Here is a 14723-nt window from a genome sequence, read left to right on the forward strand (position 1 = left end):
CTGATTTGTGGTGGGTGCTATATCGATGATGCTCTAGAAGTTTCTGAAAGCCACGCGCCAACTGTCTGAGAGTCCTGGGTAGACTGTGTACGCATTTAATGCGTTGGAGCGAGGCGGTCAGCGGCTGGTGATCAAGGCCCTCGTCACACGACATTATAATATAATTATTACTGTCATGCAAGATAAACTCCACACAAATACTTTCATACAACACTTCCTCTCTCACTTCATTGCATTTTAGATAAACATATCTGGCGTTCTCAGAAAATCAGTTCTTGCTGTTGCCAGTCTGCATTTTATAATCTCTCCACTTCTGCCATCGTCAGCTACCTAACAAAAAACCGAAACTCTTCTACTACTTTCAGTGTCCCATTTCCTAATCTAATTTCCTCTGCACCACCTGATTTTATAAAGTAATATAACATCTTCTGAGGACCCGATCCATTCTCTTGCACGGATCGTACAAGTCTTTTTCCACCACTGAAAAATTACGTCATCACTCGGAAAACTCGACGTTTCAATTTTTCTTCCAGTTCCAAATTTACAAATTTTTCTTTACTGCTTGCTCAAGGTACAGACTGAATTGCATGGCCTGCCATCCAGTATCACTCCTTTTGGTGGGTCTGTCCCTTCTCTCTTAGAAGGGCTGTCTGTAATGTAGTGTCTCATTGACACGTAACGGGTTCCCAAAATTTTCGCCACCTCAGTTCCTCATAAAGTGAATGTTTTGCCTTTAATTATAATTATTACTGTCTGAGAGAAACACTGCTTATTAAGTAATTCTTGTATCCTCATTACGTGACCTTTAATTAGTGCAGACAGTTGCTCACAGTGAAACTTCCTGGCACATTAAAACTGTGTGCCGGGCCGAGACTCGAACTCGGGACCTTTTCCTTTCGCGGGAAAGTGCTCTACCAACTGAGCTACCCATTCACGACTCACGCCCCGTCCTCACAGCTTTACTTCTGCCAGTACCTCGTCTCCTACCTTCCTAACTTTACAGAAGCTCTCCTGCGAAGCTGGCTTAGCCATGTCTCCACAATATCCTTTCTTTCAAGAGTGCTAGTTCTGCAAGGTTCGCAGGAGAGCTTCTATAAACTTAGGAAGGTAGGAGACGAGGTACTGGCAGAAGTAAAGCTGTGAGGACTGGGCGTGAGTCGTGCTTGGCTAGCTCAGTTGGTAGAGCACTTTCCCGCGAAAGGCAAAGGTCCCAAGTTCGAGTCTTGGTACGGCACACGGTTTTAATCTGCCAGGAAGTTTCATATCAGCGCACACTCCACTGCAGAGTGAAAATCTCACTCAGTTGCTCACACTGTTGAGACTATTGTTGGTACTGGTGACAGGAGCTGCAGGAGTTCTTCGACTCGAGCGAGCATGGCGTGGTGTACTTCAGCATGGGCACGATGCTACGCGTCGACGCCCTGCCCCAGGAGCAGCTGCGCGGAATACTGCGGGCGTTCGCGTCGCTGCCGCAGAAGGTGCTCTGGAAGGCGGACCACACGCTGCTGCCGCCGCTGCCGCCCAACGTCCACACTTCCGAGTGGCTGCCGCAAAACGACATCCTCAGTGAGTCCGCTACGCTACACGGATTTTCAGATTGACAGCGTGCCTACAGTCTGTTGGACGCTGCCCCGTGGTACACGTGTGTGTGGACGCGCCCGTCGACCCTAACACAGGCAGGTGCAGGTAGTACAGGCTAACCGCGCACATGCGCGAGCCACTTGACCATCTCTGCCCACTGCCACTGGGTCAGACTTGTGCTACCACGTAGGCTACGACCCGCCTACCCGACTTCGTGAGCATCAACTGTTCGCCCACCCCTCTACACCCATACCCATTGATGCCTAGGAACCGTACGCATGCAATCTAGGTGGAGCAGACTCGTCTATAGCATGTATATAAAATGGATGTATGTGCACGCTAGGCCTTGGTACAGTGCTGAACGCAGTTGACACCACATCATCACACACAAGTCACCTAATTCCCATCCATTCCGGGGTGCGGAGTGACGAGCTTTGACGTCAAGTTGTAAGACGTCTTCCTCTCCTGACCTTCATTGCTTACATAATCCGCCCTCACAATCATATTCCGCACATCAAGACGCTTCATTCGAGCCCAAACTCGATAAGATAAAATCAGTGTTGTATGAATTCATGTAAACGATATGCAAATAACTAATAAATCGCAAATGCGCACCGAGATTGAAATACTCGTGGCTGGCGTGGACACATGCATTCCAGACACGACGGTCGCAGGGGCTTTTAGTTCTGGAGAGCAACCGCACGTCAGGAGGCCGTTCCCAACCTATCTACGTCGGCCGGTGACCGCCTGTAGAACAGACAGCGTTTGCCTATGTGAAAGGACGACCCCGTGTTCGTCTTAAAAGCAAATTCCGCTACATTGTGTGGGAGCGCCCAGCCTACGCATTCTTTATAAAATAGCACGCAGTTTCAGAGATTTTCACAGGGAGACAGCAAACGCCGATGCTACAGATTTCTGGATTGGTCGCCTTAAACGAAACGTCACTGTCCCGTATTAGAAGAGTAATGCTGATTGGCAGACGACATTCCCGACGCCTTGAGCTGAAGGAGTAATGGAAGAGACCGAAAGATATACCCCTTCACGTCTGGCGTGGAGAGCGCCGTTCCGTTGTCGCTCTTGGAGCGAGAACACGTAACGAGAGCGTGTGGCCGCCACGCTAATTGTGCGGTGTGAACAGCAAGCGAATTTTTGACTGGCATCGCGGTGGACTGGTTATCTGACCGGTGTACCACGACAGTAGTAAGACTAGGGGCGACTAGGAGTCCTTGACTTCATCAAGGCATAGGGAGAGTTTGATTGGCGAAGGTCAATCCAGATAGAACGAGAGTTATCTTATTTGTCAGCAGAGAGCGGCGCAGACAGCAGTATTCTACACTACAGCTCTTGCGAGCCCCATATTTCCTCCACAACAGTACACCTCACTGCATTTCACACGCGACAGCCTCGACCATACTTATCAACATTCTAACGGATAATTATTCAAGTTGAGTAGGTGCGTCTCTCAGCCATTCTGTCAAGTCAATAACAATCTTAAACTTTGTATAAAAATTTCATAAGCGAATGCTACCCTTGAGAGGTAACTTAACATTCCGAAAAGAACCCGGAAATAACTTCAGTTCATAACTAAAGTGTCATTGTGATTTCTCAGAATTTTAGCAAAATAAATAATAATTTTCGTTTTTCTTACACTAACTAGCACTACTCCAGTGTCCAAGTATCCCACTAGTTACGTAAGAAATTTTGTGAATTTTTGTGTCATTTCCTTACAGCGGACGACTCCAGAAGATATTTATTTCTGAAAGTTTTCAGGCATTTCGCTTTAGAACGTTAGGAGCGTTTGTCTGACTTCTGTAGTAGTGTGAGGGTGGAAATTGCATCTTGTAGGAGTCACATGGTAAATGGTACATCTCAGATTAATCCGTTGCGCAGAATGACAGAACAGCAATCCCACCCGCTCACCATGTCCAATCACATCCCACATCGATCGGACTCAGATCTGGCGAGTTGGGGGCCAGCACATCAATTGGAAATCGCCACTGTGTTCCCCAAACCACTTCTGTCCTTGTGACATGCCACATTATGTAGTGGAAAAATGCCACTGCTGTCGGGAAACGCGATCGTCGTGAAGGAGTGTACGTGGTCTGCCACGGGATTCCTTGCCCATCATGGTGCCTTGCGCTACACCACTAGACCCATGGTTACCAACGTTAATGTTCCCCACACCATAATGGAGCTGCCGCTAGCTTGTCTCCGTCTCGCAGTATTGGTATCAAGGAGCTCCTCTTCTGGAAGACGAAAGATTCGTGCCCTCTCACCGGCATAATGAGGAAGGTATCGCGATACATCAGACCATACAACGCTCTTCCACTGCGCCAATGTCCAGTGTAATAGCCAGGTGCCCATTTCAGTCATAGTTATCGATGTCGTGGTGTTAACATTGGCATATGCATGGGTCGTTGGCTGCAGAGGCCCCAGTTAGGACTGTTCGGTGCACTGTTTATTCAAACTTGTACTCTGCCCTGCATTTACGTCCGATGTTAATTCCGCCACCTCTCGCCTCCTGTTCTGTTTTACTAGTCCGCTCATCCTATGACTTTCGACTCCTGTAATGGGGGGTGACCGTCCAACCCCATGACGTCTGGACGTGGTTTCATCTTGGTTTCGTCACTTGTTGAAGGCAATCACCACAGCACTCCTTAAACACCAGACAAGTGGTGCAGTTTCTGAAACGCTCGCGCGAAGCCCCTGGGCCTTCGGAATCTGTCCTCGGTCAAACCTAGAGAGATCGAACGCCTTCCCCATTCTACACACGGACAGCACGCTCATTGGAACTACGTGCACCGTGTGTGTGTCTGACTAGCAGTCATTCCTCGCCAGGTGACACTGCTATCGCCTGGACGGATTTATATCGATAGTTGGTCGGTGGTCATAATGTTCTGGCTGATCAGTGTAGAACACCGGGGGAAATGCAAAAAAGAGTATTCGGTGCGCATACGGTTTAGCAACTGAAAAACATTGTGTTGAGTTAATACTGGCCTAGCATCCTCAGAGGTGTGGTGGAAGTGACATGTACAAGTCATAAAATAATAACGGTATTAGTGTCACAGTACTACTCCCAGTTACGGGACACTAAACGGAGAGGGGAGATTGATAGAAAGAGTAGAGAAGGTGGGAAGAAGAGTTTGCTTTTGGTCTCGGATTCCTAGCAGTAAACACAAAACAGTCTCGAAGATTCTCATGCAACTCCAGTGGCAAACGCTACAAGAAAGGCTTTGGGCAGCAAAGTGTGGCTTACTATTAAAATTCTACACTGTAGATACCTAGAACAGTCTAGCAAAGCAGTTTATTGCTTCCTCCTATGTACGTCTTGTGAAAAATCATTAAGCTAAAATCTGAAAGAATAAAACTCATATCCAGTTTTATTACCATTTCTTCATCCCACGCACCCTTTGTGACTGCAACACAAAGGGTGCGCGAAGTATCCTCTGTCAGACACGGTAAGTGGCCTGTGAAGTATACACGTAAATGTGGACCCCATAGTTATCTGGATTTCTAATCTCATTAGCGATGATAGTAAAAAAGAACGTGGAAAAATTTCATCCAAAATTAGTTGTTCCTACCTGCAGGAAAAAAAAAAAATGTCTTAGCCGTAACACACCACGAGCATCTATGCAGATGGGGTCATGATGTGAAGGGGTAATTTTCAAAAGTAGGCAGAAAAGGATGAAAGTACAATATGATCTACTACCTATCTTGTATATCATTTACATATACTAATATACGATTGCAAAGTTGTAGAGGCACGATATTCCATAGTAAAACAATTCACAATGCTAATTTAAGTAAGAGAGAATATGATGACAATCGCCTAGTATATTTATGACTTTAAATCATGTGAAGAAACTAACTGTATACAGGCAGATATCATGTGTAATAGAACATTCGCGTAAATAAGTAGCAGGGTAATGCCAGGTAATCACCTCGTGTTACAAACCTTCGACTAAGAGGAGAAAGCGCAGCACTATAGGCATATGGGATGAAGTCTTTTAATTTCAAGAGGATAGTTCTTTGAATACCTCTGTCACGGGATTGACCTACAGCTACGTCTACGTCCATACTCTTCAAACCACTCTGGCAGATGGTATATCCCACTTGACCACTTCCTAGGGTTTCTTCCCGTTTCATACGTAGCCATACGTAGGGTGTTCAAGTATATTCCTACAGTCATCATTTAAAGCCGTTTCGTGAAACTTAGCTGACTTTCTCGGGATATTTTACGATTGTGTTCAAGCATCTTGCTGTTCAGTTTTTTCAGCACAGGTCAAACAGATATGTGGCCATTCGTACTGCCCTTCTCCGTATACATTCTGGAAAGGGGAGAATGAGTTTAATGCCTCGTTGACGTCGAGGTCATTACAGACAACCTCTGATTGTCTCAAGGATGGGGAAGGAAATCGTTCGCGCCCTTTCAAAGAAACCATCCAGACAATTGTCTGGAGCGTCTCAGGGAAATCACGGAAAACCTAAACCTGGATGGCCGGACGAGAGCTTCAACCGTTGTCCTCCCGAAAACGAGTCCAGTGTTCTAACCACTAGTATACGTTCAATATCACCTGCTAATCCTTTTTAGTATGGGTCCCACACCATTTAGCAGTATTCTAAGATAGACTGCACCAGTGATTTGTAGCCAATCGCCTCTTAAGACAGACTGAACTTCCCCAGTATTCTACCAATGAACCGAAGTGTACCGCCTGTTTTACGCACTACTCAAACCATGTGGTCGATCCTTTTCATGAATCTACTAAGTGTTACACCCAGCTATTTTTATGAGTTGACCCATTCCAACGGTGACTTGTTTACATTATAGTCACAGAATGCAACGGTTATTCATTTTGTGAAGTGCAGACTTGTAATTTTCGGATCGCCACTTAGAAATCTTATGAATATTTCACTGAATATTTGGGCAGCTTCTATCAGAGTATACTTCACTGTAGATAACTGCTTCATCTAAGTCAAAAGCGAGGTTACTACTAATATTGCCCACAAGGTCATTAATATTTAAATATGAATAGCAACGGACCCAAAGCACTACCCTGGGGTACACCCAAAGATAGGTATACATCTATCGATTACTCTCTACCCAAGAGTTTTCTTTATTTTATTTATTTACACGCCAAGTTCCGTGGGACCAAATCTCCAAGTTCGTGTGTCGTGTAAGTAAGTGAAATTACAACATAAAAGTAATAACAAACAAAAATGAAATGTTTATGAATCCAAAGAAGGAGCGACCCATGAGGAAACTCTTTAGTTTCGATTTGAAAGACCGTCGATTACTGCCAAGATTTTTCAATTCTTGTGGTAGTTTATTGAAAATGGATGCAGCAGTATACTGCACACCTTTCTGCACAAGAGATAAGGAATTCCAATCCAAATCCAGGTTGAACTTCTGTCGAGTATTAACTGTGTGAAAGCTTGCGAATAACCTGATACTGTTAACAAGAAACGACAGTAAACAATATATGTATTGAGAGCCTAATGTCAAAATATCCAGAGTAGTGAACAGCGGTCGACAAGAGGTTCGAGAACTTACGCCACTTATTGCCCGAACCGCCCGTATCTGAGCCAAAAATATCCTTTTAGAACGGGGCGAGTTACCCCAAAATACTCGTACCATACAACATAAGCGAATGAAAATATGCAAAGCACACTAATTTTCGTGTTGAACGATCACTTCAGATACCGCTGGAATTGTAAAAAAAAAAGTGGCAGCAGTAGGTTTTTGAACAACATCCTGAACGTGGGCTTTCCACGACAGTTTACTATCTATCTCAAGATCTAAAAATCTGAACTGTTCAGTTTCACTAATCATATGCCCATTCTGTGAAATGAAAACGTGTGGTTTTGCTTTTGAAATAACGTGCGCGTCCTTTCTACCAAACAAAATTCAGTCAGAAAATCTCGCCTGATATCTCGCACACTGTGCTTTGATAAAATGCGTAGTTTCTCGGAACTCGAGAAATACTTGATCTGCCTAAATGCTTTGGTCCATGTTTTTCACTAAGTCGTGTGGAAAAATTGCGAGTTGTGTTTCATATTATCGGTTTCCGGAGTCAGTATTGGTTGTCATGGACGAGGTCTTTCTGTTTGAGGTACCTCATTACGTTTGAGCTCAAAGGGTTCTAAGATTCTAATGCAAATGAAAGTGAAGGGTTTTTCTCTGTTCCTCCCCTGGACAGGAAGGGGAAACTACAAAAAAAGATTTACTTGTCACAGCCCATTTTTGTGCTGCGAAGAAAAAAAAACAGTTTCACGTCTTCACGTGTTAGCGTCCATCTATGGCTATCCGAAAACAACTAAAACAACTAAAAGGGGGTATGAAAGCAAGGAAGTAGGGGAAGAAGACACACCAGGGAGTGATGAAAATAAAAGGAGCTGTGTAGGGATTTCTTTATGTACCAGAATTCTGCGAGTCGCTCGCGCCTTCTGATGGTGGAATATCCAAAAGTGTCTTCTCGAAATTTTTATCGAAATTCCGTTTGTTGGTCGTTCAGAGTATCATGTCGACAAAATAAGCATCAGCTTCTCATGGCTGGGTCATTCAAATTGGAAGGTGGGTCAAGAAAGGCGCTCCATAGAAAATTTGAAATGAACAAATAGTATCTGGAGTTGCGAACAAGTGCACAATTTCGATCATAAATGTACGTCCAATAACCCAGTTCCGATTTCTCGTCGGGCCAAAAAGGTAGCGCACACTGTGGCGGCGTATCCAATTGACAGCGGAGGTCTCCTCCGAGGCTGGCTTCGTTGATCACCGGCTTAGACCCGTTGACACTGCAGAGCATGAGCGATACATGAATGTCAACGACACCTCTTTAGTATCCCTCACATGACACAAATGTTTCAGGTCCCGATTACTCTCGATCGTCGTATGTTGATGGCGATGGTTTGCTTTGGCTGTACCGGGATATTATTCAGAGTTTAGTATGCCTACCTTGCCATTCCACGAGATCGTGGTGGGGCTAACTGTGTCCACGTGTCAGACAAAGTTACTGTACATTTTGTTATATCTCAAATGAAAGTCCGGCGCCGTTGCCCGACGAGCCTGATTGCTTTCGCATCAGTATGCGCCATTCTTCAAGTAAGCCTCATTTATCACCTTGTCATTTCTTTCTGGAATTAAGTCACATCCTCCTTATCAGCTCCACGAATACTCAGGACAAAGACTGTACACGACGCATTGGCCCCCCAGTCCATCGAACACAAACTACCCTTTATCATATGGTGTCGTGTGTGGAAAGCGGTGCAGGCTTTCTGGAAAGCAGCGCCCAATCCGCCTGGTGTATTATCGTCAATGAGAACCAGGTCAATCAACTTCTTTTGCACCGTTTCAACTGTTAGCTTTCTTTGCAAGGGTAATGAATCACGTCCGAGGATAAAAACGTCTGGAAAGCGATTTGAGCAAGTGTCTATCGGGTAAGGAAAGCCAAGATATGCTGCACGCGCCTCCAGGAGTCAGACGACGGACGACATGAGAATCGGTAGGGGTGTGTGTCGTCCACACCACAAAGAACACATGGGGTCTCTCAGCAAGGCGGAAGCGGTGCAAACGAAACTGGTTGACCCGGTTGTCACTGACGGTGATATACCAGGCGGATTGGACACTGCTGTCGGGAAAGCATGCATGGCTTTCCATTTACGACGCCATGTGATAGGGGGAAACTTGTGTTCGATGGGACGGGGAGGGGGGCGATGCATTTGCAATACGTCGTGCACAGTCTTTGTGCAGAGTATCTGTGGAAGCGGAAAGGAGTGGAGGATGTAACTTAATTCCAGAAAGAAATGCCGAAAGTGATAAATGAGGGGTGGAATATCTGATAACGTGAATGGGGCTGACATGAAGACTGGCGTATATTCATGGAAAAGCAGCCCTGTCAGGCTTGTCGGGCAACAGCGTCCGACTTTCAGTTGATATGTAACACAACGTTCAGTAACTCTGCCCGACATGTGGGATACACCAACCCTGCCACACTCACATGGGAGAGCGAGGGTGGCTTGCTGAACTCTTAACAGCATCCCGGCACACGCAAAGGAACCCGTCGCCATCAACATACGACGGACAAGGGTAATCGCGACCGGAAACGTGGCATGTGGGCGATACGAGAGGCGTGGTTGACATTCATGTATCGCGCACGCTCTACAGTGTCAAGGGAACGAAGCCGGTGATCAAGGGTGCAAGCCATGATCGTTTGGAGCGGACGTCTGCTGTTTGTCACCGCTGAACGACGGAGATCATTCGTAAAATCGATGCCCAAGCAGCGGACGGTGGTGGCTACGTTTAGAGGAGCGACATTTCTCTCAGGTAAGCCATCACCAATGGTTAGAACATACGATTTGGAAACGTGAAGACAACTGCTCGATGCCCCAGCATACGTCGGCACACACTTCAGAACCTCATCGACATCATCTTCACTGCTTAGGTAAAGGACGAGATCGTCAGCGTAGACCGTTCAGCAGAAGCAGTTTACATGCAATGACAGGCCAGAATGCTGGACAATATCCAGAATGAAATATTTATTCAACAGCGGAGTGTGCGCTCATATGAAGCTTCCTGGAAGATTAAAACTGTTTACCGGACTGAGACTCGATCTCGAGACCTTTGCCGTTTGCGGGCAAGTGCTCGACCGATTGAGCTACCGAAGCATGGCTCAGGACCCATCCTCACAGCGTTACTTCTGCCAGCACTTGAACTCCTTCCTTCCAACTCTACCGTGAAACTTACTAGAGTTCGAGTGTCGGTTCGGTACAAAGTTTTAATCTGCCAAGAAGCTTCATATTGGACGGTAGTTACGTGGATCACTTCTGCTGCCCATTTCTGTGAAAAGTTATTCGGGCTATGGTCATTAACGAATTTGATAATAACGTTAATTTACGACGCAAATAGTGTCAAGAAGTACACGTGGCAGTGGGGAAGAGATGTGAATTGAATTTTTGCATTGTCAACATTATTGTTGTGGTGTTAGTGAGAATGAGTAAAGCAGTGTGCAATTAGTGGGACCACAGATGAAGTGTTCGGCACACGTGCCTTGAGGTTTTTGTTTCCTTCTTTCTCTCTTTATGCCCTAGTCTTGACACTAGTGCAGCCTGATGCAGACCCTGCTCTATTCAGCGAAATAGCAGCTATAAGAGAGTGAAGGAAACGGATTTCCGTTTGGGAAGTGTAGCAGGGGGTTCAGGAAATCGTCTGACAATCATTGTCAGTCTCTTGAAAACCTTGGTCGGAGCTGTTGGTTAGTAATAGTCCGCAGGGAAAATTTAAAAGAAATTGAAATAAGAAGACCGTGAATTCATTGTCCCAGGAAGGGGAAACTTTATTGACACATTCCTGGGGTCAGATACATCACATGATCACACTGACAGAACCACAGGCACATAGACACAGGCAACAGAGCATGCACAATGTCGGCACTAGTACAGTGTATATCCACCTTTCGCAGCAATGCAGGCTGCTATTCTCCCATGGAGACGATCGTAGAGATGCTGGATGTAGTCCTGTGGAACGGCTTGCCATGCCATTTCCACCTGACGCCTCAGTTGGACCAGCGTTCGTGCTGGACGTGCAGACCGCGTGAGACGACGCTTCATCCAGTCCCAAACATGCTCAATGGGGGACAGATCCGGAGATCTTGCTGGCCACTGTAGTTGACTTACACCTTCTAGAGCACGTTGGGTGGCACGGGATACATGCGGACGTGCATTGTCCTGTTGGAACAGCAAGTTCCCCTGCCGGTCTAGGAATGGTAGAACGATGGGTTCGATGACGGTTTGGATGTACCGTCCACTATTCAGTGTCCCCTCGACGATCACCAGAGGTGTACGGCCAGTGTAGGAGATCGCTCCCCACACCATGATGCCGGGTGTTGGCCCTGTGTGCCTCGGTCGTATGCAGTCCTGATTGTGGCGCTCACCTGCACGGCGCCAAACACGCATACGACCATCATTGGCACCAAGGCAGAAGCGACTCTCATCGCTGAAGACGACACGTCTCCATTCGTCCCTCTATTCACGCCTGTCGCGACACCACTGGAGGCGGGCTGCACGATGTTGGGGCGTGAGCGGAAGACGGCCTAACGGTGTGCGGGACCGTAGCCCAGCTTCATGGAGACGGTTGCGAATGGTCCTCGCCGATACCCCAGGAGCACCAGTGTCCCTAATTTGCTGGGAAGTGGCGGTGCGGTCCCCTACGACACTGCGTAGGATCCTACGGTCTTGGCGTGCATCCGTGCGTCGCTGCGGTCCGGTCCCAGGTCGACGGGCACGTGCACCTTCCGCCGACCACTGGCGACAACATCGATGTACTGTGGAGACCTGACGCCCCACGTGTTGAGCAATTCAGCGGTACGTCCACCCGGCCTCCCGCATGCCCACTATACGCCCTCGCTCAAAGTCCGTCAACTGCACATACGGTTCACGTCCACGCTGTCGCGGCATGCTACCAGTGTTAAAGACTACGATGGAGCTCCGTATGCCACGGCAAACTGGCTGACACTGACGGCGGCGGTGCACAAATGCTGCGCAGCTAGTGCCATTCGACGGCCAACACCGCGGTTCCTGGTGTGTCCGCTGTGCCGTGCGTGTGATCATTGCTTGTACAGCCCTCTCGCAGTGTCCGGAGCAAGTATGGTGGGTCTGACACACCGGTGTCAATGTGTTCTTTTTTCCATTTCCAGGAGTGTACTTTTACATTCATGCGTGTTGTGTGTGTGTGTGTGTGTGTGTGTGTGTGTGTGTGTGTTTGTGTATGTCAGAGAGAGAGAGATAGAGAGAGAGAGGGCGTAAATAGACTTGAATAACTTTCCTCACCCTCGGTACTACGTAAATGGACTTATATTACTCTCCATAGTACTAACTTCATAATAATTGTACAACAAATATTTTCCATACGACGGATATAGTGTAATCCAGTCCATACGTGATAGGACGCAAAATATACAACATCGCTTAGGCGGTATTGTCTATTGTAATGGAGAAACACGGTGCACCTGTGAATAAATTCTATTGAGACCTTGAAGCTTATGTTCATGGAACAGCTCGGTTTTAGAAGGCATCGTTCGTGCGATACTCAGCTTGCCCTCTTTTCACATGATATACTGAAAACTGTTGATCAGGTGCAACATGAAGATTCCATATGTCTAGATTTCAGGAAAGCATTTGTTACAGTGACCCCCACTTCTCAAGTAACACAACCCACAATGTTGACCTCGACGTTGAATGGTCATTAGAGACGAGAATATCGTCAGGAGTACCAGGTAATCGTGATAGTTTTCTGTATGCAGTACATAAATTGTCCGGTACATAGGGTGGGCAGCAATCTGCGGTCGTTTGATGATGATGCTGTAGTGTACGTTAAGGTGTCGAAGCTGAATGGCTGTAAGAGAATTAGGAGGACACAAGATAACTTAGACAAAATTTCTTGTTGATGTAATGAATGGCAGCTAATTCTAAATGCAAAAAACTATAAGTCAGTACTGACGAGTGCTTTATACGATCACATCGTTTAAATATCTGGACGAGCAAGTGAGGAATGTAGTACGTAAGGCAAATGGTCGACTTCGGATTGTTGTAAGAATTGTAGAAAAAGTGTAGTTTATCTGTAAAACAGACCTCATGTAGGACACTAGTGCGACCTGGTCTTGAATATTGCTTGAGTGTTTGGGATCTCTACCAGGTCGGATTACAGGTAGACATCGGAGTAATTCAAAGGCCCGCTGGTAGAATTCTTACCGGTAGGTTGGAACAGCGTTAACTGTTGCGCAGATTTTGGGAACACAAATGGGAATCCCTGGAGGGAAGTGACTGCTTTTTCGAGGAAAGGTTTTGAGAAAATTTAGAGAACCGGTTTATGAGCCTGAATCCAGAACGCTTCCACGGCCGCTAACATGCATTTCGCGTAGAGGCCACCAAGATAAGAGAAATTAGGGCTCGTTCGGAGACAGGCAGTCGTTTCTCCCTCTCTTCTCTTGACAGTGCAGAAGGAGTGGAAATGACTAGTACTAGTACCCTCCGCCACTCACCATATACGGCGGCTTGAGAACGTAGGTGTAGCCATGAAAAGATTGGATGACCTGCGAGTTGGGAAGCCAGTACGGGTAAATTTTCAACTCATTCCTAATACATATTTAGTAATTGTGAACAAGAATAAAATACCATACGTATGTTTAAAAAATGTCGTCAACCGGTATTATACAGAAATTGGCGGTTTTTGCGGAACCGGGACATGTTGAACATACTGATAACAGGCAGTTGATCAATACGAGACCAATGTTTCTGGTTAAAACCTCTTTCGTTCTCTGATCTAAGTTGTCACATTTTTATGCTCTTTCTGGTGTATCGTAACAGGCACTTTCATTTCATACCAACGGTTTCATATAACGTATTTCCTCAATCAGTTGCTAACATATTCAAATAATTGGTGTCTGTTTCCCTTGTATTAGAATTTACGTCTATTGTTGTCAACTTTTGTTGACAGTCTTAACCATCTTTGTCCTCTCCTGGGCTAGTCGAAGCAACTCTGACATGAAAGCAATGCACCACTTGGTTTTAGACACTTATTGAAGCGACTGAAGTACCTCAGTCAAAGCAATCAATTCTGACGCTTTGTTTGTAAGATATTACTACACTTTAAAGAATTTGAATTAATGAAATTTGAAATTTCCAACGTATAATCTGATTCTACATCCACATTACATAGATCGCATGCTATTGTTGTGAATGAATAACACTATCACTTAACTCAAATTGTATTGATATTGCGGTCGTTTTTCCAAACACCACCATCGTTCTGTCATTTCAGCTGGCTGAATGATTTATACACTTGATTTGTATGCCCAAAGAAATTTTACTCTCTGTTGGACGCCCATTTACATTACAAGTCACTAAACTGTACAAAAAAATCATCCTTCAGTCTAAAGAACGAACATGTTAAGTAGCAACCTGGTTACAGATCACGTAGTCATTATGATAACACACTTGATAATCTAATTTGAAGTCATGAATCTCACCAATCTGCGTCTTTGGAACGAAATACATCACTGATTCTGCGTATCAGGGATCCGATAGTTCGTTTGTAGGTTTGTGGGGGTATGTGGCATTAGATGTCTATGCAGAGGTCATGGAATTCGCGA

The 14723-nt window shown here is 45.8% G+C and overlaps 2 protein-coding genes across 6 annotated transcripts in view; one reads left to right on the top strand and one right to left on the bottom strand.

Annotated features, from left to right (window-relative positions):
• LOC126272930 (lachesin-like) overlaps positions 1 to 14723 on the bottom strand; it is a 2822604-nt gene that overhangs the window by 541138 nt on the left and 2266743 nt on the right. The window lies entirely within an intron of this gene.
• The window catches only part of LOC126272927 (UDP-glucosyltransferase 2-like), a 76602-nt gene that overhangs the window by 42087 nt on the left and 19792 nt on the right, over positions 1 to 14723 (top strand). For all 5 annotated transcript variants that reach the window (XM_049976216.1, XM_049976221.1, XM_049976218.1 and 2 more), the window contains one exon: positions 1344 to 1566. In XM_049976216.1, the coding sequence (XP_049832173.1) occupies positions 1344 to 1566 (223 nt within the window). The remainder of the gene's footprint in view (positions 1 to 1343; positions 1567 to 14723) is intronic.

This window comes from Schistocerca gregaria, chromosome 5, assembly GCF_023897955.1.
Source record: "Schistocerca gregaria isolate iqSchGreg1 chromosome 5, iqSchGreg1.2, whole genome shotgun sequence".
NCBI classification, from domain to species: Eukaryota; Metazoa; Arthropoda; class Insecta; order Orthoptera; family Acrididae; genus Schistocerca; species Schistocerca gregaria.